At 42.8% G+C, this 25,673-nt stretch overlaps 1 protein-coding gene across 1 annotated transcript in view; it reads right to left on the reverse strand.

Moving 5' to 3' along the window:
- CSNK1G1 (casein kinase 1 gamma 1) overlaps positions 1 to 25,673 on the reverse strand; it is a 1,702,676-nt gene that overhangs the window by 889,866 nt on the left and 787,137 nt on the right. Inside the window, exon 6 of the mRNA XM_044077488.1 lies at positions 5,768 to 5,853. Coding sequence (XP_043933423.1) covers positions 5,768 to 5,853 — 86 coding nt within the window. The remainder of the gene's footprint in view (positions 1 to 5,767; positions 5,854 to 25,673) is intronic.

Consider the following 25,673-nt stretch of genomic DNA (forward strand, 5'->3'; position numbering starts at 1 on the left):
TCCCCACATGAAAATTAGATATTGCTGCTAGTTGAACTCGGAGTGTAGCAGCCGCTGAACCTTGGTGAAAAAAATTCTGAAAGAAACTCAAGAACAATAGTAATGGGAGCTGTAAATGGTTCAGCTTCTCTATTGTGTGCCCATATGGAAAATCTCTTCCATTTACTATGATACAATTTCCTGGTCGAAGGCTTGTGAGAAGAGGTAATAATATGAGTTACAGCTGGAGACAAATCATGAAGCCTGACCAGTGATGGAACTGCAGCAGCCATGTTGTCAGTTTGAGAGTGTGGAGACTGGGCTAAAGAGAACCTGACGTGTGTCAGGAGGTCTGGCACTGGGTCCAGGGCCAGTAAGGAGTGATGAGGATCATCTTGCTTCCCAACAGCATTGCTTTCTGTATGACCTTGGGGATGAGTGGAAAAGGAGGAAAAGCATAAAGGAGTCCCAGGGGCCAATCGTGGACTAGTGCATCTCTTGGAGGCTCTCCAGGAGGGAGATGAGAGAGAAAAAGGTGCTGCATTTGGTGTTGATGGGACTGGCAAAGAGGTCGCAGCAGGGTTGTCCCCACTTGTGAAAGATCATAGTGGCTCTTTTCTGGTTCAAGGACCATTCGTGAGGTAACAATATTGCCTTGCTTAGCTTGTCCACTAGCACGATGGAAGTCCCCGGGATGTGTGTTGCAATGAGAAAGCGTTGGGAAGAAATCGCCCAATTCCAAACTAGCATGGCCTCTCAACATAAGGGGTACGATCTGGTCCCCCCTTGTTTGTTTAGATACCAGACAACCGACATGTTGTCGGTCTGGATAGCTATCGTCCCTAGAGGGAGAAAGTCGTGAAGTGCTTGCAACGCTAGAAGCACCGCCCTCATCTCTAGGACACTGATATGCAGATGGGCTTCCTGCTCTTGCCACGTGCCTTGGACAGTCCTGCCAAAATAATGCCCCCCCCCCCTATCTGAGAGGCAACCGTGGTCACAGTGGCAACAGGTTGGTGCGGTACAAAAGGAGTCCCTGTGGTAAGATGACCTGGTTGAATCCACCAGCGTAGGTCCTTTTTGCAAGAGTCTGTAATCAGGATCTGATGATGTAGAGGCAACTGCTGAAACGACCACTGGGATGACAGGAGCCATTCGAGTATTCTCATATGTAGTCTTGGCTAAAGGTACCAAAGTTACGGTTGACGCCATAGTTCCGAGAAGCTGCAACACCACCTTCGCTTTGACTCTTTGAAGAGGAAGTATTTGTTGCACAAGATTCTGTATTCTGTCTGTAGGTAGACTGGCTGTCATATCGACAGTGTCTATGTTTGCTCCTATAAAAGTTATAAACTGAGTGGGCAAAATAGAGGATTTTTCCCAGTTTATCGAGATTCCCAACTGGGAACAGAGCTTGATTGTGGAACCTCTCGACTGAATTAGGTGATGCCTGGTGGTGGCGGTCAGGAGCCAATCGTCCAGGTATGGAAAGACTTGGATTCCCTGATGCCGCAAATGAGCTGTGACTACTGCCATGCAGTTGGTGAACACCTGGGGGGCTGTGGTGAGACCAAAAGGCAGCACCCGAAACTGGTAATGATTGGTTCCCAGACGGAAGCGTAGGTCACTCCTTGATGTTTTGTCCATCATTATGTGGTAGTAGGCATCCTGGAGATCTATTGAGCACATCCAGCTGTCTCTCCCCAATAAAGGGAGTATGGATTGTAGAGTGACCGTTCAGAACTTGGACTTCTTTACATGCTCGTTTAACCTGCTGAGGTCTAGGATGGGTCTCCAGTCCCCTGTTCTTATTGGAACTAAAAAGAACCTGGAGTATGTTCCGAATCCTGTCTGGTCTGTTGGGACCTTTTGGATGACTCTTTTTAATAGCAGCTTTTCTATCTCTATAGCCGCTTGATCGCTGTGATTGGGTGGTACATCTGGGAGGGCGTGGTGGAAGGGAAAAGGGTATAGAGTAACTTCTGGTAATAATGTCATGTACCCACTTGTCTCGAGTGAGATTTAGCCAGGCTTCTGGGTACAAGGACAGGCGACCCCCGACCGGCTCCAGAGACGCACAGTCTGGTTCCACATCAGGATTGCTGATAGGGATGATCACGAAAGGAATCGCGACTTCCCTGTTTCTGTGGGCCTCCCCTGAATCTAGGGCATCTACCATTATTTCCTCCTCCCCTGCCTCTGAAGGAGGAATCACCTTCTGTGTCCTGGAAAGGTCTCTGTGATTTCTTGAACCACATTTTGCCGCTCTTCTGACCTTTAGGGTAAGGTCTAGAAGGAACGGTAAAATGGACTCCCACGGCAGAGAGAGTCTTTCCTTCCTGCTCACACCTGGTGAGGGTATCTTTCACCTTGGGTCCAAAAAGAGAGTATCCATCCACGGGAGCATTGGTGAATGCAGATTTGAAAGGCTCAGCAAAGTTGCATAGACGCATCCAGGAATGTCTCCTTAATGAGACTCCTGAACCCGCCGCCCTACTCGCACCATCAGCTGCGTATGAGATCAGCCGCATGGAGGAGTTAACAATAGATGTGAGGGTAGCCAACTGAGCGGACACTGTAGATGGGACTGCTTCAGTCGAGGTACCCTAAAGAGTATCTCCTAAATCCTTTAGGAGATCTCTCTGAAGTCTCGTAAAATGTGATAAGATAGTTCAGCGATCGGAGTGTAAAAGCCGCTGAAGAGAAGATACGCTTCCCGTACCTATCCATCGTTTGGGATTCCTTATTAGGTGGATGGATAGAAGTAGTAGTCTCTGCTAGCTCCTTCTTAGTGGCCGCCGCCACCACCATAGCATCAACAGGTAAACCCTTGGATAAAAACTCTTTGTCCTTAAGGGTGGAGAGAAATTTATTCGGCCTCCTGGGGGCCGGTTTCACGGCATCAGGAGTCTGCCATGCTTTCTGACTCACGGAATCTAGTAATTCATCAAATGGAGGAGTCACCCATGAAGCTGAGGGTTGAGACCCAAAAGCCTTCAGGTACATCGGAAAGGTAATGGTGGGCCAGCCGCCTCTCTGTCGAGGATCTCCAAAATGTCTGCAAAGGAGACATCTTCAGAGGACGACTTAGGGGACCCCTCCGACTCACTGGGTCAGTGTCAGATGTGACAGACTCATCAGGGGAGTCTACATGCTTCCTCTTACATGATCTCTTCTGAGGGGGATCCTCAGCAGGATATTCTGGGGAGGTCTCGGAAGATTGGGGACCACCCAAACTGGGGTCCTGAGGTTGTGAGTCTCTACCATCAAGGGGGAGAGAGAATGCTGAGACCATAGTCAGCGCTTGAGGGAGTATAGCATTGGTACTCCTACATGGCATGGATGAACTATGCAACATGTTCCTCATCTTCACGAATACCAATTCCTCCGGCTCCGAATGACGCCCCGGCTCCGAGGAGAGTGTAGATGCCAATGGCTCCAAAGGAATCGGCTCCAAGAATGATGTAGGGTCTGAGCTCACTCGGGAAGACACACCAAGTGGAAGACTCGGCACTGAAGAGGTTGGTTCCAAGTGTCCTCCTCGGGCCCGACAGAAAAGCTTCGGACCCTAGACACTTTGGACGGCGCCGACAGTGTCAGAACGGAGCACGGCTCCGAGACGATCACCCAGGGTGCTGGAGCCGAGGACACCACTATAGTCGGTACCAACAGCATCGGCTCCAAAGGCCCAATTTGGGTTGGAGGAGGAAAAAGAGCAGGGTCGGTAACAGGAGTCTGCTCCGAGACAGAATTGGTCAGAGCCGATAAAAATTTTGGCAAGGCTGATGACTTAAGGAGTCTGAGCACCACTCTCTCGATGTCTTCTTCAGAAATGTTCCTGGAGGACAGTGTTGGAGACCTCGCTCTCTGCAATATAGGTGATATTAAAGTAGGGGAGACCAGTGGAATGATTGTAGACCGGCACCGAAGCACTTGGTGCCGATACTGCAATATCCGTGTCCAGAATCTCAATTGGCTCTGAGGACAGTGCAGCCCAAGAGACAGAGGTCATTTCCGATTTAGGTAACTTCTGTGGAGGTTCAGAGACAGAATTTGAGGCTAGAGAAGGTCTTTTTGAAGTCTTGCCCTTATCTTTACTAGAAGAATGTGACCTAGCAGAGGAGGACGAACTGGCTAGGTCTTCCTCGAAAGAAGGTTTTAACAAGCCTTTTAGAATCAACTTATTTTTCCATTCCTGGAGCACTCTAGGACTAAAGGAATGGCAAAAGAGACAAGTCTCTTAAAGATGTATGGCCCCTAAACAGTACACACAGACACTATGTCCATCAGTGATGGACACTTTTTGAGAGCATTTAGTACACTTTTTAAATCATGACTGTTGATGCTCTTTATGTTTTTTTAGACATAATGGCAGTCTCAATATAGGTGACTGAAGAAAAAAAACAACACAGTCACTCAACAAGAGAGGAACTAGATCCTCTAACTTAAACAGATCTAGCCCTATTTCTCACAACAAACAACCAAGGTAAGTTTTATTAGGTTCTCTAACTTAAACGAACCTAGTGTAAAGGAAAAGGGAACAGACTAGTACCTCTAAGTAAAACGGTTTAGTCTAAAAGCACACACTCACAGCAACACACACACACAAAAGGCCAACAGGCCCAAGAATTTTATAGCAGAAATAAGTCAAATCCAGTAAAAAGTCAAGTCCGGTTAAATTGACACAATCGGTATCACAATAAGTCTATCAGCAATAAGAAAAGCACTTCACACGAAGCTAAAAACTTCTAACAAGCAGAATAATAAAGAACAAAATCAATTAGCCACGGCCAACCAAAAGAAGCTTCCGACTGAAGACGTGGCAAACGAGATCTGAGGAATGTGCGCATGCATCATGGGATACCTATTAGCCACGAGCCAATCAGAAGTTTTCAGGCTTTCTAAGCAGCTGAGTTGGAGCAGAGGATTGGCTCCGAACCCACATGTAATAATGGAGGCGAGATAGGACTACATAACATCAAGCACGTTCTCTCTCTCTCATTTTTTCAGTTGATCTTGTTTTCACCCTTCTACTGGTTCTATCAGAAGATACAGGAGATAAAGAAACAAAAAGTAATCTTCTAAGCTGTTAGAAAATTATAAAGCTTTATATCTTGCTCTAGCTACCGTTTTCTTATCAAATATAGCACAATATTTACAGCTATGTCATGCCATTCTGCTAAACACAAAAGACATTCATTATGGGCAGTTTTAAGAGGAAATATGCTAGCAAACCTTTCTGGTGACATCATCAGGATTACTCCTAAACTGTGAAAAAAATATCACTGCTGAAGATGAGTGCAACAAACATTTTTTTACTTAGCACTGGCTAAGAAAATGAACAATGAATGTATAAAATAAAGGGAAAACTGATGACTCACTTCAGGCAACATAAAATAAATGAGTGGGAGATGCTGTTTACCAATCAGGCTGTCCTCTAATGGTTATGGCATGAGAGTGCAGCCATTTGCCCTTAGAAGCAGCTGTTGGAAAGATCGGGCTGTATGGTTACTCACTGCAGGTAGATATCTGTTAATCATGTTAACACATTCCTGCAGAAGTAAACTCATGAGTATAAATCTTTATGAAAGAGGTATTAGTTTAGACAGTTGCAGATATGTTCCGGCCTTTACAAGCAATCACGCTCCTGTCAAATGAGTAGAAACATGTACTCAGCTTAGTACAGAGAATGTGTATGGCCTAAAGCCGAAAAGGTAAATGTATGAATACAGACAGGCTGCTCAGATTACGAGAAGTCCCATACTATTAAAACGTTAGCTCCTCCTACCTTTAGTCCTTGCCAAGGAAGACTGCCACGCAGGAAATACATAAACATGTGGCCTAATGCTTCAAGGTCATCTCGACGACTTTGTTCTAAAAAGGAAGAATGTAACACTATAAAACTATTCAAAGCAAGTGATTAGAAAGCAAGATATGAAAACTTATAAACAAAAAATTTCAAAGAAAACAAAATGGTAAAGATACATACATTAAGTTATATATTTAAGAGTTACTTACTTCTGAATCAGGAGCGCCCCCACACACACACACACACACACACACACACACACACACACACACACACACATACACACCTACGCACGCACGCAGAAGCAGATCTGAATCCTATCTCACCTTGCTCTAATTGCCTCTGCTGGGAGTTGATTATATCACTCTAGCATGGTCTGAGGAATAAGAAAGTACAGTTGTGTACACTTGCCATAAATGTAGATGTTCGAGTGCATTCACTGTTGCAGTCATCACATTTGGGTTATCCCTGCCAGGGTAGCCCTTGGCCAGCCCAAATACCAGAGGCTTAGTATTTCTGCGCCGACTGCTGTCGTTTCAGGAATGACATCAGGTCATCAGTAGTATAAAGTAAGGCAGCTGATGCCATTACATTAGTTTTCTTGCCCTAACCTGTCAGGAGCCCCCAAGTAGGAGCCAGGTTCTGGTGGAAGAACCCCACCAGTAGAAAGTAAATACCAATATGTCCCTTGTAAAGAAAGAAAAGAAAAAAGGGGGATGGAGGGAGGGAAAAGTACAGTTGTGTACACTTACCATAAATGTAGATGTTAGAGTGTATTCATTGTTGCAGTCATCACATTTGGGTTATCTGCCGGCAGGTAGCCCTCAGCCAGCCTGAATACCAGAGTCTTGGGATTTCTGCGTCGGATGCTGTCGCTTTTTCCATGATGTCAGGTTGTCATAGGTATAAAACATGCAGCCGACGCCATTACATCAGTTTTTCTTGCAACAGATGTCAGGTGCCCTCACAATAGGAAGCATGGTATGGAACACCCCCAGCAAAAAGCATATACACATGATATAAAGTATGCCAAACAAAAAAAGATAGATAAAAGCAAAGAGAAGTGAGGGGTCTGGAGGGAGCCTAACCAAGACTGCAACAGTGAATACACTCGAACATCTACATTTATGTTAAGTGTACACAACTGCACTATGTTCTTCATGTTTCACTGTTGCAGTCATGACATTTGTGTTGATAGGAAACTAGGGGCTGGCTAGGATGCCCTGCAAGACTGCAGAGACAAACCCTGTCCTGGATTTGGAGAAGAGAGGCAGGTGGTAATGTTTGGTAAAAGTGTGAACAAATGTTCAGATGGCAGCCTCCAGGATGTCCCTGGTGTAGACTCCTCTGAGGAAAGCTGCAGAGGTGGAGGCTGCTCTGGTGGAGCGAGTCCTGACCCCCTTTGGGAGAGGCTTTCCATGTTGCTTGTAGCAGAAATGGATGCAGTGTGCTATCCATTTGGAAATGGTTTGTTTGGAGATGGCTTTGCCTTCTGCCCCTGTAGCAAAGCTAACCAGCAATTTATCGGACTTTCTGAAGGATTTAGTCCTGGCTAGATAGAATCTGAGCTGTCTGTGCACATCTAGAGAGTGCAGGATCCTTGGCCCTTGTTCTGGGGATTAGGAAAAAAGGTAGGCAAATGAATGGATTGGTTGAGAGCCACACTGGACACCACCTTGGGTATGAATTACATGTTATTCCTGAGGGATACCCTGTCAGCATGGAAGATGATGAAGGGTTCCACAGCCATGAGTGCTTGCAGCTTGGCGACTCTTCTGGCTGAAGTGTTGGCCAGAAGGAAAGCTGTCTTCCAGGAGAGAAATTTTAGCTCTGCAGAAGAAGCTGGTTCGAAGGGGGGCAGGGTGAGCAAAGTTAAGGCCCCAATCTGGGGTTAGTGCTCGTCTGGGTGGCCTTAAGTTGCTAGCCCCCCTTAGGAACTGTTTGATCAAGGGGTGTAAGAAAAGGGGCTGCTCCGTGGGACAATGAGCAGAGATGATAGAGGCATGAATTTTAGCACAGGAAAAAGAGAGAACACTGTGTAGTAGGTCAGCTAAGTAATCCGCGATGAGAGGGAGGGAGGGCTGTGCCATATTGTCTCCCTTAGCTTGAATCCAGGTGCAGAACCTTTCCATTTGTCAGCATAAGACTTACTAGTGCTAGGGCATCTGGCCTCACGTATAACATCTAGAACTTGTTTACTGAGGTTGGCAGACTGATTCGGGGTTAGGGAATAAGGCAAGCTGCCAAACTGAGTGTCTGCAACTGGGGATTCATGAATTCCCCTTCCCTCTGGATCAAGAGGTTTGGAATCTGAGGAAGATGCCATGGTGGCACTGGGGACAGGCTGCGCAGCAAGGGGTACCAGTGCTGGTGAGGTAGATCTGGAGCTGTAAGAATTGTCCTTGGTTTTTCCACCCTTTATTTTGAGCAGTACCCTGGGGTGAGAGGTAGTGGAGGAAAGGCATAGACCAACAGATTGACCCAGGGAAAGAAAAGGGCATCCACTTTCCAAGTCATGCAGTGATGCTCCCTGGTGCAGAATTTGCTGAGCTGATGGTTGGTGTACGAGGCAAAGAGGTCGACGTTTGGGGTGCCCCATTTCTGAATTATTAGGGTGAAGGTTCTTCTGCTGAGCTGCCACTCATGTGGGTCTAGAAGATGTCTTCTTAATTGGTCTGCCAGAGAGTTGAGAAACCTGGTAGGAATTGTGCTAACAGGTGGAGTTGTATGGCAGAAGCTGTGCGTCAAAGGGGCATGGCCGGCCTGCACAGAGGGTAGGAGTGAGTTCCTCCCTGCTTGTTGATATACCACATTACAGTGGTGTCTGTTTTGATCAGAAGAGCCCCTGGGGAGAGCAGGGTCTTGAAAGCTATCAAGGCGTGCTGGACAGCCATCATCACTTTTTGGCTGATGTGCAGAGGGATTTGCTGTGGGCTCCATTGGCCCTGTATGTACCTGCCATCCAGGTGTGCACCCCAGGCATAGTCTGATGTGTCTGTGGTGAGGGTCTGGGTGGCAGGGGATGGTGAGAAAGGTAGTCCCTTGTTGTGGGAGCATGCTGTTGCCCACCAAAGAAAATCTTTTCTGAGGCAAGGAATTATAGGTGTAAGAGTCTCCAGGTCTTGACAGTGTTGACACCAAAGGCTTTTTAGGTACGACTGAAGTTTCCTCATATGCAGTCTGGCATATGGAATGAGTAGTATGCAAGATGCCATGAACCCCAGACCTTGCAGGATCTTCCTTACAAATAGCTGGAGTCTGGTGGCTAGTTGAGAGAAGTAGGCTGTCAGGAAATTTTGCTTTTCTGGTGTAAGGAATGCCATCTGGGATGCTGTGTCCAGGCTTGCTCCCAGGAATATAATCCTTTGGGTGGGCACCTGTTTGGATTTCTTTTCATTGATTGTGTACTCTAGGGAGGTTAGTAGGGACTTTACAAAGGCCAGGTGCTTGAGCAGCTTTTCCTGGCTGTCTGCCTAAATTAGACAAGTTGTCTAAGTATGGGTAAATCTGGATATTCCTTTGTCTGCAAAAGGCAATGGCCGAAGCTAGACATTTTGTGAAAACTCTGGGAGCAGTAGATAAGCCAAAGGGAAGCACAGAGAACTGAAAGTGCTGAGATCCTGCCCTGAAACCGAGATATTTCCAGCATGATTCCCTGATAGGGATATGGGGGCAGGCTTCTTTTAGATCTAGGGTGGCTAGCCAAGCATCCTTGAAGAGCATGGGTAGCAGATGCTGGAGGGTGAGCATTTTGAATTTTGGGATCACCAGGAAGGTGTTTAGAAGGGATAGATCGAGGATGGGGTGCAAGTTGCCCTCTTTTCTGGGTACCAGAAAAAGTCTGGAGTAGAAACCTTGGCCTCTCTGTTTTGCAGGAACGTGCTCTACTGCCCTCATAGAGAGCAGGGAAAGAACTTGCTTTTGAACCTCTGCCCACTGGTTTGGAGGTAGATCTGGGAACCCTTTTGGGGTAGGAAGGGTGTGAAAAGAAAATTTTTATCCCTGGGACACTATGTTGAGAACCCAGCAGTCATTGGTAATGGTGGCCCAGGTGCTTGCGTGAAAGGAGTTTTCCTCCTAGGGGTAAGTGAAGGTGGGCAGAGAGAGGGGGTGGGGGAGGTGAGTCATTGTGAGTTCTTACCATAAGGGGGAGGCGTTAAACTCCTTGGTTTTGAAGTTGAGGTAGTCCACTGCTTAGATCTCTGCATTCCCTGTGGCTGCTGTCTGGGGAATAAGGTTTCACGGGGTCTGGGCTGGACTGGCTTAGTGGGAATAGGAAAGAACCAGTGCTTGGTGGGACAATGCCTGTTGAACCTGGGTGCCTGGACCTGTAAGAAATCCTTAACTGTCTGCATCTTTTTTAAGACCTCTTCTGCCTTAGTGCCAAATAAGTTGCCTTTGTGCAAGGGGGCATCCAACAATTTAGATTTGATATGGTCTGGCAAGGGCTGTTCCTTATGCCATGCATGCCTTCTAATGACAGATCCGTTGACTGTTGCCTTGCAAGAAGCTTCTAGGGCGTCAAAACCACAGTGCAAGGTGTGTTTAGTTACTTGACTTGCAGAATGCATTAACTCTTATAACTCTTTAGACTCTGCACAAGCAGGAAAGGAAGACATTTTCTGTTTGAGGAGTTCCAGGATATGTTGCTAAAATTTTAGCATATGGAACTGACAATTTAGTGCCCTGATAGCAAAAATAGTTGAGGTGTATACTTTTTTACCCTATTTTACCCTATCTGTCTAGTGCTCGGGAATCCCTATCTGAGGGGGCTGGGATTCTTAGGAGAGGTTGCTTTAATCCCTTTAGGCCCTTGAGAAATTACCTCAGGGTCAGCAGGATTTTTAAAAAGAAATTTGTGCGAGTCAGGGACTCTATAGTACCTGTCTGGCTTTCTGGGTGCAGGAGGGAGAGTGCCAGGAGTCAAGCTGGACTCCAGGAAAACATCCCCCTCAACATCCAGGAACTGGGGGGGGGTGGCCAAGGATCTGTGCTGTGGAAGATCTAAGAATACCCTGAGTCTCTTTTTAGACTGAGGGTAGTCCTGACTCTCCCACTGGAAATGCTCCCTTAGGGTATGAAGGGTTTCCCCAAAAGAAAAATCGTCTAGGGGTGAGGCGGAAGGGATGGAATCTTCTGCATCAGAATCCTCATAAGTAGAGAGGGGTTGCATGTCTTCATATTCAGATGCATCAGAGTCATCTGACTCTTGTTCAGACAAAACTACAGGGGCCAGATCTCGTTTCCTTTTGGAGGGGGTAGCTTGGCTTCCCCTGATCAGCATGATAAGGTCTTCCACCATTTTAAGCATTTGAGACTGAGGCAAGGAAGCAGGTGCCTGAGATTGGGTCAGTTTTTTGGTGTGGTTCATACCCTGGGCCTAAAAAACTCAGTAGTTTTCAAAAGAATGGCAGTCACGAAAGAAGACGTTGGTTTGTGTCAAGAGTCGGTAGTGCAGGGGACTTCTGCTCAGCGTCTCCGGACTCATCCAAGGTAGAGATGACCGCAAGATCTTTAGTCGAAGAAGAATTTTGTGGCATACCGGACTCTGAAAGGGTCTCGGTAGCAGCCTGCAAATCTACAGAAGCAGGCATTAGGGCCTGCGAAAGTGCCTCACTGAGGACCAGAGAACTGACGACTAGCTTAACAGAAGCGTCGTCGGTAGATTTGGACCTGTGAGGTCTGTCTTTATCTTTATGTTTTTTTGGAAAATCTACTGTCAGAAGGCATACCGGAGCCATATCCGAGTTAGAGAACTGTAAGCAAAAATTTCTAGCTACAATAAGGGCCCGGCAATGGATAGTTCTGGAGTTGAACAAAGCACAGAAGCGACAGTAGGGGACGTAGTGGTCTGGGCCTAAACAAATGACGCAGTAAGAATGAAAGTCTCGGTGTGGTACTTGCTTTCCACAGGTGAGACCACTGTTAATTTTTTCTGACATCGGTTAGTGCAAGAAAAAAGTATCGCCAACGGGGTACTTAGCTTTAGAAGACTTCAGCTTCAAATCGGTAGACGAAACTCAGGTAGCGGCCGACTGACACTCGTGCAAACTGCTTCTGGCTCCACGGCAAGAAAGACTGATGTAACGGCGTCGGCTGCCTTACTTTATACTACTGATGACCTGACGTCAGTCCTGAAGCGACAGCAACTGACGCAGAAATACTAAGCCTCTGATATTCGGGCCGGCCAAGGGCTACCCTGGCAGGGATAACCGAAATGTGATGACTGCAACAGTGAAACACGAAGAACATCTACCTTAGCCCTAGTTTTATAAAGTGCCCTCTGAAGGACATCATCATTAAGATCTTGCTCTGCTGTACTTTACATACTGTAAAGCATCCATACCATCAACCAGTCTTCCTGTTCATCATCTACAGAATATACACTGAACTCTAGTTTCTACCCATACAACTTGCAACACATGTACTCTTATTCAAATGGGGATTTGAAGTAATAACTCAGTGCAACATTTAAAAGTTGTGGTGGCCTCAAACCTCCCTCACTTAAATATACTAACTCTACAGTCACACAACTGTGAAGAAAAACAAAGACATACACAGGGAATCAATGTCAGCGCACATACAGAAATCACATCAGCAGTGATTATGTATAAGTCACCATAAGCATCTGATAAAACTTCTTCATAATACTTCTACATGTTTCAGCTTCTGCATTACAGGACTATGTGTAGCTATACCATGTTCAATAAAATGGAATTTCTATATAATTTGTTATTCAGCAAAATAGGTTTTTAACTATTTAGATTCAGTGATCTGTCATTCAGTCAAATGACAATGATCTTATCACAAAAATGCATGAAGATCAAAAACTACAATGGAATCAATATTTTCTGTAATGTCATGGCATAAAATGAATACCTTCTGAATACTTATAATCTTATATAACAGATTAGTTGCAATGCCTACGACACCTTAACCGGCAGTCCTATAAATCAGGAAAAAGACGATCAAATATAGACTTTGGGAAGTTTTTGTTAAATATAATACAAATCATTGGTGTAAATGTGACACTATGAGATGCACAGTAGAGGATAAGGTTAACCACTTTCAGAAATGTGCAGGAAAACAACATTAGACGTTTCCAAAACTTAGTATCCACCAAATAGTGCATGTTTTCATATCAGGCAGTACTGCTACAAGCAACTTAACTAATAGACTTTTTTGTTTTCTTGTTATCCTGTAAATATTAGAAAAAAAATGAATGTTTGATACTACTAAGAGTCAACTGTCTAAAAGCTAATGTTGACAGCAGATCTCCAGGACTAATGATTTTAAGAATACAACAATCAAGAACCGAGATCCTACTGTAAAGTTTGCTGACCAGTGCTATCAGGGATCTGTACCAGGGCAGCATTTACTATGCTATGACACACATCAGGCCAAAATGTGGACATTCAGAATCTGCCGAGAACCCTTCCATGTTGCAGCTCTGGCAAAGTACATGGAATCACTTTAAGGTGAAAAGAAGACAAAGTACTGTACTTGTAACACGTAGGAGAGAATGACCATACTAGTACACTTGAAATTCATATTCAACTGTAAGAAGAAAAACAGGATATGAGAGGAACCATCTGCTTCAAAGGAATTCTCGGACTTCAGCTACTACTCCAACATATGCAACTGCACAGTCCAATTATGTATTGTAGATTTAACCAAATAGGTAGACTGGTCTGAAAAAGATCACTTTTCAGGAAGACTCTGGTAAGAAAAATGTAACAAATTAATAAGGACAGTTGTGCAGAATAAAATGCTCAATAGGCAGAAGCTACTCATCACAATGGTTTACTATACATTTCGTCTAACAGCAAGCTGTGCTGCAGGAGAAGACAGAAAATAAAAAGCAGCAGCATTCATTCATATTGATGCTTCTTTTCCAATTTATAAGACCTTAAATAAATAATAACTAGCAATGATGAACTTAAGGAAGATCAAGAGATAAAACCACTGAATAGTTACAATTATAAAATAAGTTCATCTACCCATGTTAGATCACTCAAGAGTCAGTAGTGCACTTACGTAAGACACAGTGTACCCAGGACATCTGCTCAGACCACAGAATACATGTTCATTAACATTCTATAATGGGCAGAATAGAAAGAATCCTGATCAGAGGAAAAATCTAACAAAAAAGGTGACAATCTGAATTAATCTACAGATGGAGACAGAAATTAATTACAAAATAATATCTAGATAAATCAAATAAGAAGTGGGATTTAGAATATTATGGGAAACTATGGCAAACATATAAAGAAGCAGCTTTACATTCTGGGAAAATAACTCTTTTCTGCTAAGCACCTCAGATCGCCCTCTCAACTGTCCAGAACTTTGCAGAAAGTTCCTGATTTTATCTCAGATGTTTTCCCTTTCTCTCATAAAATTTTTGATTTTCTGGTAAACCACTAAGGATTACAGTCAGTCAGTAATGACAGACTTCTTATTGTTCAGAAAATGTATGCGGATACAAACCTTGTTGTTCTATCAACTTTTGAAATGAATTACAGCAAAACTTGAATGTCCATGATTTTTTTAAACAAGAAACATCTTTATTAAATTATCACGTATAACATAGTCAATCTTACATTTATACACTACAAACCACATTGACACAATTATAGTTGCAAACATTATACATCACTTATCTATCCAGTTACTGTTAGTCAAACATTACATAGTTCATTCAAATCCTGCCTTGTTTTAAACCTTGTTCCTCCTCCGAGTGTATTGTTCCCACAATTCACATTTTTTCCTATGTAATTTGCTCCTACCTTTTTAAAGATCACAATTCCAGTTGTTTTATCACTGTTACTATATCCACTACTTCTAGTAAAGTTGTTTTTAAGACTTGGATTTCCATTTTCTAGTAATCACTTTTTTGACAGCCGCCATAATTAAACTCAGCAAGGCCTTATTATGTCTAGGCAATTCTGATTCTGTATCATAGCTCAAAAAATAATTTCCTTAGTTACAATTTGCGCACCCAGTATCACTGACAAAACAGTCTGCAAGGAATCTTTAAAGTTTGCCAACTCATTACATTCCCAGAAAATTTCTTCTCAGTTACCTCTTTCTTCCTCGTCATACCTCCAAGATTTGCTTTCAACCCAAGGAAAAATTCTTTGTGGAGTCTACTTGGGGTATAAAAATACCCAGGTAAACACTTCCAAGCAAAGATCCTAAATCTTCTAGACTTTGTTGCATATTTGAGAGATAAACATTTATACCCCCCCCCATTGTTTTGTTGTGAATTGCTTATCCAGTCTCTCTTATAAATCCTAACCTCCCCCGATTTATTCTTATAGTTATCATGCAATATCTTACATGCTCTACTAATTATTCCTTTCTTAACTGCAGTTTCTGCTCTACATGCTACAAAAAACTGGTCTTTCATTTAGGACCCCCCCCCTATTTCTTTCTCTTTGCCTAAACTTTGATATCAATCCTTGATAAGGAAGGCAATCGCTAACCTGCAGTACAAATAAATTCTTGGCCTCTTCCCAATCTATTACCCTTCCTTCCCTAATTATTTGGTCCCAATACCCGTTTTCTTTTCCCAGTTTTCTCCAATAAATTCCAGCCGCCTCTTGCTTGTATCCCTAATTGCAGTCATAGCAGAATCTCCTTTCTCCATTCCTGTGTTGGCTTACTTCTAAGAATACTTTCTGCTACTTATGAATATAATATTCTGTATGATTACTGTTATTCGCCTTAAAGGTCTGCATCCAAAACTCCAGTCTCTCCTTGCTTCTTGAGCTGCCCCCCCCCCCCATTTCATCATCCCCTTTCTACTTTGAATTATAGTTTTCTGCTTGTGATATATATAAGGATCCTTAAGAGTGTTGCTCTGAAATACCCTTTCAAATTGGGTATTCCCAATCCGCCCTGTTCTACTGGAAGAATCAGCTTATCCTACTTGACCCTACCCGTCCCAGATAAAATCGTTCAGCTCTTTATTAATTGCTATCCACAACTTCTCCTCTGGTTGATAAAAATATGCCTGACCCGTGTACAAGACTAAAGGAACTAAACATTTTAACTGCTTGTATCTTACTATCAATATAAAAAAAAACAAGTGATCTCCGTTGTATCTCCGAAGTCTCAAAACAACCCACTAAGGGTAGTGAGTCCAAAAACAAAACAGTGTAAGAAAATTCTCTGTGTGGAAGATTTTCAGTCCATATATTTATAGTTAATCACTGTATATTAATCAGATCAGACAATAGTAGTAGAAGTAGCGAATGTAAATTCGTCTTAAGTCAAAAAAAACAAAACTTAATAATAGAAAATATATAATTGTACAGCATTACTAAGTATTCAAAAGTAATCCAAGCAAGGCAGGCAGTCTGTTTCCAGTCGAAAATCCTTTAAGCGATCCAAGTAAAACAAAAATAGAGTAATAATTTCCTCACAAGCTTTCTAAATATATATATACTTTTTATCAGGCATGGGAGTGGTTTATTCTGCTGTAAAACAAAGTGTTATTGGTACACATGTTAAATTCACTTCCCTTCCCCCATTAGTGTGACATTCGAGCTGGTTCTGCCCTACTTAGTAGCTGTCATAATAATATATAACCCTTATGTACTTTAAAATTATATAATGATGTGGTACCTCTTATTTAACCAAATTATTAAATAGATTATTAAGTCTGTGATTTTATCCAAGACAATACACTACATGGCTGGAAATATATCAACCTTAGTTCATTTGGCAATCAAAAAATATATATAAATATATACATATACATTTTGTATGTAAAAATCAATTTCTATTTTCATAACCTATTGTTAACAAAGATCGCTTTCGTCCTTCTAGACTTCCTCAGGCCTGTGTACAAGAACCATAAAAACCTATATAATTAGTTAGTATTGTTATTACACAACATTTTGAATAAAGTGGAAAAAAGAACCAGAAAAAAATAAAAATAAGAAAAAAATCTATGTATGATGATGGAAACAAAATATACACTTAAATTTCAACTGATTTTTGACTTGTGACTGATACCACTAGCTACAACCAAAAGATAGAGAACATGCTGGAGGATAACAGATTTAATGATTTATTTACCATGGATGACATAAAATCTCACCACATTATGGGAAGAAAAAATTATCACTGAAAATCTTTACAATTATTTATGGAGCCCATGCCCACGTTTACCTTACTTTTTTGGAATACCAAAGCCACACAAGAACAGAGAAGACCCACCTTGTAGACCGGTGGTAGCAAGTGGAGGTTCCCTTACTGAAGCCACAACCATTTACCTTGATTACTTGCTGAAACCTCTAGCAGAAAAGAATAAGTCATACATAAGAGATTCAATGGATTTTTTTGAAGATAGGTGACAGTATTTTGGTAACTACTGATGTGGAATCCTTGCACACAGTGCTCCCTCACAATTACAGTATAACAGCAGCTATGGAGTCTTTTAAGAACCACAATCAGGGTACACAGGCACAACTGCAAAAGTTAAGCAAGCTCATTAATCTCGCAAACACTACAAACAAAAAATTGGTAGAGGAGCAATGGGGGCTGCCATGGCTCCCAGCATAGCAAAAGTACAGTTTTGTACCTACCATAAATGTAGATGTCCGAACTGGATAGCATCTGCAGTCATAACAACTGGGTTGTCCTGTCGTCAGGCAGCCCTTCAGTCGGCCGGATTCCAAAGTCCGGGTCCGGCTTCGGCTGATGTCGCACTCCACCCGACGTCATCTCTGTTGGTCTTCGGGTATAAAAGCATCAGCCGACGCCATTTTCCTCAGTGTTTCTTGCCCCAGATGCCAGAAGCCCTCTTGCAGGCTAAAATTTGGATAGATGCCAATGTTTTCAAATAGATAGAGGTAAACACAACAATAAGCATGTATGTACATATATACAAACAAATACACCATAAAAGACTCCCCCCCAACAGCTAGCTATTAGGAGGGTAAACACCCTAGGAGTACCACAGAGGGGAAGGAGGGAGGGTAATCCTGACTGCAGATGCTATCCAGTTCGGACATCTACATTTATGGTAGGTACAAAACTGTACTATGTCCTTCATGGATGCATCTGCAGTCATAACAACTGGGTAGAATACCATAGCCAACTACGGGAGGAGGATAAAGGTAGATTATGGTGTGTTTAGGATCCCTTGCAGTACAGCAGTGGCAAACCCTGCTCGGGATCTGGAATATAAAGGCAAATTATAATGCTTGGCAAATGTATGCACGGAGGTCCAAGTAGCCGCCTCAATAATGTCTTTGGTTGCCACTCCTCGTAAGAAGGCTGTGGTAGTGGCTGTTGCCCTTGTAGAATGAGGTCTTATGTTCTGTGGAATTGGTTTTCCATGGAAGGAGTAACAGAATCGTATGCAATTTCCTATCCATTTGGAGATTGTCTGTTTGGAAATAGCTTTTCCTTCCCTTCCTGTTGCATAGGCTACAAAAAGTTGGTCAGTCTTTCTGCTATTTTTGTTCTGTCCAAGTAGTAGCGTAGCTGTCTATGTACATCCAAGGTATGCAGTATTCTTTCCCTCTGTTTTGTGGGTTGGGAAAGAAGGTAGGTAGGTGGATTGCCTGGTTTAAAGACACTCTGGATACCACCTTGGGCATAAATGTAGGATTAGTCCTCATGGACACTCTATCTTGGTGGAAGATTAGGAAGGGTTGCACTTCCATTAAGGCCTGTAGTTCTGAAACCCTCCTTGCTGAAGTAATTGCCAGTAGGAAAGCAGTTTTCCATGACAGGTGTTGTAGGTCTGCTGTTGCTGCTGGTTCAAAGGGTGATAGTGTCAATTTTTCTAGCACAAAGTTCAAATCCCAAGCTGGTAATGGTGGTTTCCTTGGAGGTTTTACATTCTTGATTCCTCTGAGGAACTGCCTGAGCAAAGGGTGCGAAAAAACAGGTGGATCAAAGCTGTATTCTGCTGAAATAGCTGATGCATGTATCTTGATGGAGGAGTAGGACAGGCCTGAATGAAGAAGTTCGGCCAGATACTCCAGAATGTTAGGCATATCTATGTTTGACACATCTTTTCCTCTTCCTGTACTCCAAATGACAAACCTTTTCCATTTTCCAGCATAGTTCCTTCTTGTTGAAGGTCTGCGTGCTTCAAGAATAATGTCTTTTACTCTTTGGGAAAGTTCTGGATTAGCTGCTGCTATGTGATGTTCCATGCAGTTAGTTGCAACGTTTTTAGGTTTGGATGTATGATGCTGTAGTTGTTCTGAGTTAACATCAAAGGCATCAGGGTATTGGCCACATATTGTTCCGAGACATGCTCCTCAGTAGTGGGTACCAGTGTTGTCTTGGCCAGTTCGAGCTATCAGGATTATCCTTGGACGCTCTTCCTTGATTTTCAGTAGTACCTTGTGTATCAAAGGAAGAGGTGGGAATGCATATGCTGTTAGGCCTTTCCAGTTGAAGGAGAGCGAATCCACTTTCCATGCTAGTGGGTGGAATGTCCTTGTGCAGAATTTTTTGAGCTGGTTTTTGAGAGATGATGCTAATAGGTCTATCTGTGGCATTCCCCATTTCTTTGAGATGGTCTTGAAGATGTCCGGGTGCAGCTTCCATTCGTGGGCATCCGAAGTGGTTCTGCTTAATATGTCTGCTAGAGTATTGTCTTTCCCCGGTACAAATATTGCCTGTAACTGGATGTTGTAGCTGAGTGCCAGGGTCCACAGCTCCAAGGTCATTCTGCATAGGGGGTATGAATGAGTGCCTCCTTGTTTGTTGATGTACCACATGACTGTGGTGTTGTCTGTCCTTATCATCAACTGGCCCTCCTTGAGAAATGGTTTGAACTTTTGGATTGCCAGTTTTACTGCCAGCATTTCTTTTAGGTTGATGTGCAGGTGAAGTTGATCCTGTGTCCACAATCCTTGCACGCATTTGTCCAGCATGTGGGCCCCCATCCTAGGTCTGAAGCGCCTGTTGTGATGGTCTGGCTTGCTTGACATCTGCGAAAGGGTAGGCCTGGGTTTGACTGGCATGCCTGAGCCCACCATAGGAACTCCTGTTTTAAGCATGGAATTAGTGGGATTTCTGTTTCTAGACTGTGTCTGTGTTGGGACCATAAATTCTTTAGGTACCACTGTAGTTTTCTCATATGTAGTCTGGCAAATGAAACCAAGATTATGCATGATGCCATGAAGCCCAAGGCCTGCAGTACTTTTCTTGCTGTTAACTTGTTCAGTTTTGTTAGTGCCAAGAAGTAAAGAGGAAGTTCTTTTGTTTTTCTGTAGTCAGGAATGCCATTTGTTTTACTGTGTCCAATTCAGCTACCAAGAATGTCCTTGTTTGGGATGGTATCAGCCTTGACTTTTGTAAATTGACTGTGTATCCCAGTGCTTGTAGCAAGTAAATGACCCTTTGTAAATCTGTTGTCAGCTTGCTTTTGTTGTCCCCTTGTAGCAGGCAGTCGTCCAGGTATGGGTAAATTTGAATTCCCTGTAGTCTGCAATGGGCGATTACTGATGCCAGGCATTTTGTGAATACTCTGGGCAGTAGATAAGCCAAAGGGCAATGCTGAGAATTGATAGTGCTCTGATCCTGCAAGAAATCTGAGGTATCTTCTGCAGATTGGTCGAATGGGGACGTGCAGGTATGCCTCCTTGAGATCTAGAGTTACCAGCCAAGACTCCTTGCCCAGCATGGGAAGAAGCTGCTGTAGGGTCAGCATTTTGAATTTTGGGACAATGATGTATGTATTTAAGGTGGACAGGTCGAGAATTGGTCTCCAACTTTTTCCTTTCTTGGAACTAGGAATAGTCTGGAATAGAACCCTTTCCTTGCTCTGCTGTTGGCACTCTTTCCACAGCTCTCATGTTTGCTAACTCCATTATCTGGCGTAGAGCCTCTGTTTTTGATTTGGAGGTAGATTTGGCATTCCTCTTTGACTGGTAAAGTGTGGAAGTGAAACCGTAACCTTGATCTATGGTTTGTAAAATCCACTTGTCTTTTGTTATGCAGTGCCAGTTCCTTGAAAATAAGGTTAACTTTCCGCCTAGAGGAGCTGCTATTTGTTCCCTGGTAGGCGGATTTAGGTTAAGTCACTATGGTTGTGCTGATGTAGTGGCAGTGGCTGTGTCTGTGCCTCTGTTGTTACCTTGCCACTGTCGCCCTCTGTAGGCACCTCCTCTGGATTGGTTTCTGCCTCTGGAACGCCTATTCCTGCCCCTTTGAAATTTTGTGGAGTCAGGAAAGGACCAATTTTGGCAGGCCAGTTCCTGCTAAACCTTGGGGTTGAACCTGCAAGAAATCTTTAACAGTTTGAACAGATTTTGCCTTTTCTTCCATTTTCTTCATAACCTGCTGGGCAGGTGTACCAAACAAACTTGTCTTGTCCATAGGAGCATCTAGCAGCTTAGCTTTAACATGATCCGGTAAAGCTTGTTCCTTTAGCCACGCATGCCTTCTTATCACTGTGCCTGTCATGGCTGATCTAAATGAAGCCTCCAGTGCATCATAGCCACATTTTAAGGAATGGTTGCTAACCTGTTGTATGTTATTTGCCATCTCTAATACATATTTCTTATCAAGAGATTCATCAGTGGTTAGTTTTTTAGTTAACTGATCAAGCATAAACTCTTGGTATTGTATCATGTGAAACTGACAGTTTAAAGCTCTAGCTGAGAGAGTAGCTGAAGTGTAGACCTTTTACCCCATCTGTCTAATGACCTTGCTTCCCTTTCAGAAGGAGTAGGGTTTTTAGCTATGGTCGCTGCTACTGCCTTGGGACCCTGGGATATAGTTTCTGGGTCTGCAAGTGGGGCCTTGTAAAGGTGGTGATGAGTATCTGGCACCCTGTAAAATCTGTCTGGTTTGGCAGGGGCTGGGAGTAAAGAATCTGGAGCGGAGCAAACATCATTGAAAGCATCATCCACCACAGAGAGAACAGGAGGTATAGCTAAGGGCCTGTGCTGTGGGAGGTGCAGAAAGGTCCTAAGTCTTTTCTGGAGTCTGAAAATCCTGTTGCTGCCATTGGAACTGTTCTCGCTTGGCATGCAAGGTTTCCCCAAAGGAGAATTCTTCTGGTGGGGAAGCAGCTGGAATGGATTCTTCAGCATCAGAATCTTCAAAGTTGGAGAAGGGAGCCTCTGGCTGGTCAGTTATGTCTGATTCATCAGCAGATTCATCAGAGGACACTGGCTCAGGGGGCTCTGCCCTAGGTCTCTTCTCTGGGGCTGAGAGGCCCTATCTGGGTGAGATTGAGATCCTCTGATTAAAGAAATTAAATCTTCTGCCAAAGTAAGCATTTGGGAACTAGAAGAGGGCCTGGATGTGGGGGGTTTAACAGGCACTGTTTTAGTAGTCTTGGCTGCTTTAGCCCTGGCGAAGGCCTTAATGGACATGGCTGCTGGAGGCCTAGCAGCACCACGTGCTGGGGTAGAGACATCCAAGGGGATGGTGTCTGATAAGTCAACCACCGTAGTGGGTAAAATTTCTGAGGTCGATTCAAGAGTTGTAGCAGGGGCCTCAGTTGTAGGAATAGGTTCAGCTGTACTTAGATCAGTTTTCTCGGTTTCGGCCGAAACAGAGACACTCGCGGTTTGCTTAACCATGGTTTCGGCCGAAACCGCAGACCGCGAGTGTCGGTCTTTATCTTTGCGCTTTTGGTAGATTGGGTAGTCGGAGGATCCGACGGCATAATGTACGCAAAATCAGAACCGAAAAACTGTTCTGCAAACTCCGACCGACGCCTAAGCGCTCGCCGGTTGAAAGAAGCACAGGCCGAACAGGCTGCTACGTCGTGGGCTGGGCCTAAACAAGGCAGACAGTAAGAGTGGAAATCTTTATGAGGTATTTGTTTCCCACAGGTTAAACAATTGTTAACTTTTTCTGACATCGGCTGAGGCAAGAAAGAGTCCCCAACGGGGTACTTAGCTTTAGAAGTCTTCGAAGTAGTATTCGGTAGAAGTAATCTCTGGATCCGACCGGCACTTGCGAACAGCTTCTGCTTCGGGCGCCACGCGGCAAGAAAGACTGAGGAAAATGGCGTCGGCTGATGCTTTTATACCCGAAGACCAACAGAGATGACGTCGGGTGGAGTGCGACATCAGCCGAAGCCGGACCCGGACTTTGGAATCCGGCCGACTGAAGGGCTGCCTGACGACAGGACAACCCAGTTGTTATGACTGCAGATGCATCCATGAAGGACATCATAGCCCTGGGCAAATGGGAGGATGATTTTGTGTTAAACAATACAAATTACATGCAGCATATCACATGCTATTTACGTTTTATTGATGATGTCTTTATTGTGTGGGAAGGTGACACCTTGCAGCTTGGAGATTTTATCACTTACCTCAATCAAACAACTCCCTTCCTGAAGTTTACCTCTTCCCATAGCTGTACTTCAACCAGTTTCTTAGATATGCAGATTTCCAAGGATACCAACAATAAAAGAGTCACCACTGATCTATTCAGAAAACCAACAAGGGTTAACTTATTACTCCACAGTAAAAGCCTACATCCTACAAAAAATAAGTATAATGTAGTGATGTCCCAAGGCTAAAGATTAGTTCGAATTACCACAAAGATTGAACCATTTTTGAGAAACCTGAACAACTTAGAGAATGATTTTCTAGTGAGAGGCTATGAAAGTCAGATGTTAAAAAACATCCTTGAACCCATTATAGAACTGAAAATGACTGAAGCACCTTCACTCAATCTCCCCAGTAGAAAAATGTTAAGTAATTCCACAGAGAATAACAAATGCAAAAATAGCTGCATCCTGACATACACTTTGGATTATCACAGTATCAAAAATATTATTGAAGAAAACTGGGACATTGTCACAGGAAACCCTTTTCTGATTAACATCTTAGATGAAGCCCCATCATTTGTTTATAGGAAGGCCAGGAACATTAGAAGTTTTGTTGAATTTAAACATAGACCATGTGAGAAAAGCACTAAGATGTGAAACTAATTGTACATTTTGTATATTTATACAGCAAGGTGATAGTTTTTATTGCCCTTATTTAAAGAATATCATTAAAACCAGTGCAGGGGGTGACTTACACTAAAAAGGTAATTTACAGGGCACAGTGCGATGAATGTGATGCATTCTATGTGGGCAAGACTGTAAATAAACTCAAGCGTAGGATTTCATGTCATCTGTCAGAAATCCGCTCTGGATGTAAAAATAATGCACTAGCCAAACACTTTTCTCTTCATAAAAGACACATAGCTTTTAAGTTCCAGATCCTGGATCGCATAGACATGGGTGATCTTGAAGGAGACATCCTGAATATTCTGGAGAAACAGGAACTCATGTGGCAATTATAGCTGAACTCTTTTAGGAAGCCTGGACTACACTTGTTGTCTTTCGGCTTTTCCCGGTTAGGGGTCGCCACAGCAGAACTCTGATCCGCTAATGATTGGCAGTAGATTTTTACGTGCAGAGTTGCCAGCCCTGACGCACAACCTTCAACGAAGGTACGCCCATTCACGCATGTCTCCACACAGAAGACGCTCTAGCCGAGAATTGAACAGGACAACGTCTTACTGTGAAGCCTGGACTAAACTACTACTGTTCAATTAAAAGTGCACTCGAACTTAGAAAATTGCCACAGTGTTTACATGACTAATTGTATTTTATTTTATTCTACAAATTGGTTTTAAATACCATTTTAAATCAGTTGAAATTTAAGTGTATATTTTGTTTCCATCATCATACATACATTTTTTCTTATTTTTATTTTTTTCTGGTTCTTTTTTCCACTTTATTCAAAATAATGTGTAATAACAATACTAACTAATTATATAGGTTTTTATGGTTCTTGTTCACAGACCTGAAGAAGTCTAGAAGGACGAAAGTGATCTTTGTTAACAATAGGTTATGACAATAGAAATTGATTTTTACATGCAAAATGTATATGTATATATTTATATATATTTTTTGATTGCCAAATGAACCAAGGTTGATATATTTCCAGCCATGTAGTATATTGTCTTGGATAAAATCAAAGACTTAATAATCTACTTAATAATTTGGTTAAATAAGAGGTACCACATCACTATACAATTTTATTTAAAGTACATAAGGGTTATATATTACTATGACAGCTACTAAGTAGGACAGGACCAGCTCGAATGTCGCACTGATGGGGGAAGGGATGTGAATTTAACACGTGTACCAATAACACTGTTTTACAGCACAATAAACCACTCCCATGCCTGACAAAAAGTATATATATATATATATATATATATATATATATATATATATATATATATATATATATATAGAAAGCTTGTGAGGAAATTATTACTCTATTCTTGGATCGCTTAAAGGATTTTCGACTGGAAACAGACTGCCTGCCTTACTTTCGAATAATTAGTAATGCTATACAATTATATATTTTCTATTATTACTTTTTGTTTTGTTTTGACTTAAGACGAGTTTACGTTCGCTATTTCTACTACTATTGTCTGATCTGATTAATATACCGTGATCAACTAGAAATATATGGACTGAAAATCTTCCACACAGAGAAGTTTCTTACACTGTTTTACTATCAATATCCATACAACAAAGCTTCCATTTTCTCAGTTTTTGTATTATTTTTTGTTTAGTCTCTTATACATATCCTTAGCTGCCACATCAGAATAATTAATACTTAATTTTATCATGTCCCCATAAACATGGATATTGCTGATCCAATTCACATGTAGGTCCATAATTTACCGCTATTGCCTTTGTTTTAACTTCATTAATTTTGTATCCCGAAAATATATGAAACTGTCTCAATGTTCCACAACACTGTAATGTCCTTTTCTGGTTTTGTCAGGTATAACATAATATCATACGCAAATACAGCCAGCTTTTCCTGACTACCATACCAATTATATATCCTTGAATTTCTGAGTTCCTTAT

The sequence above is a fragment of the Protopterus annectens genome, chromosome 7.part0, assembly GCF_019279795.1.
Source record: "Protopterus annectens isolate FY-2018-M chromosome 7.part0, PAN1.0, whole genome shotgun sequence".
Classification (NCBI taxonomy): domain Eukaryota; kingdom Metazoa; phylum Chordata; order Ceratodontiformes; family Protopteridae; genus Protopterus; species Protopterus annectens.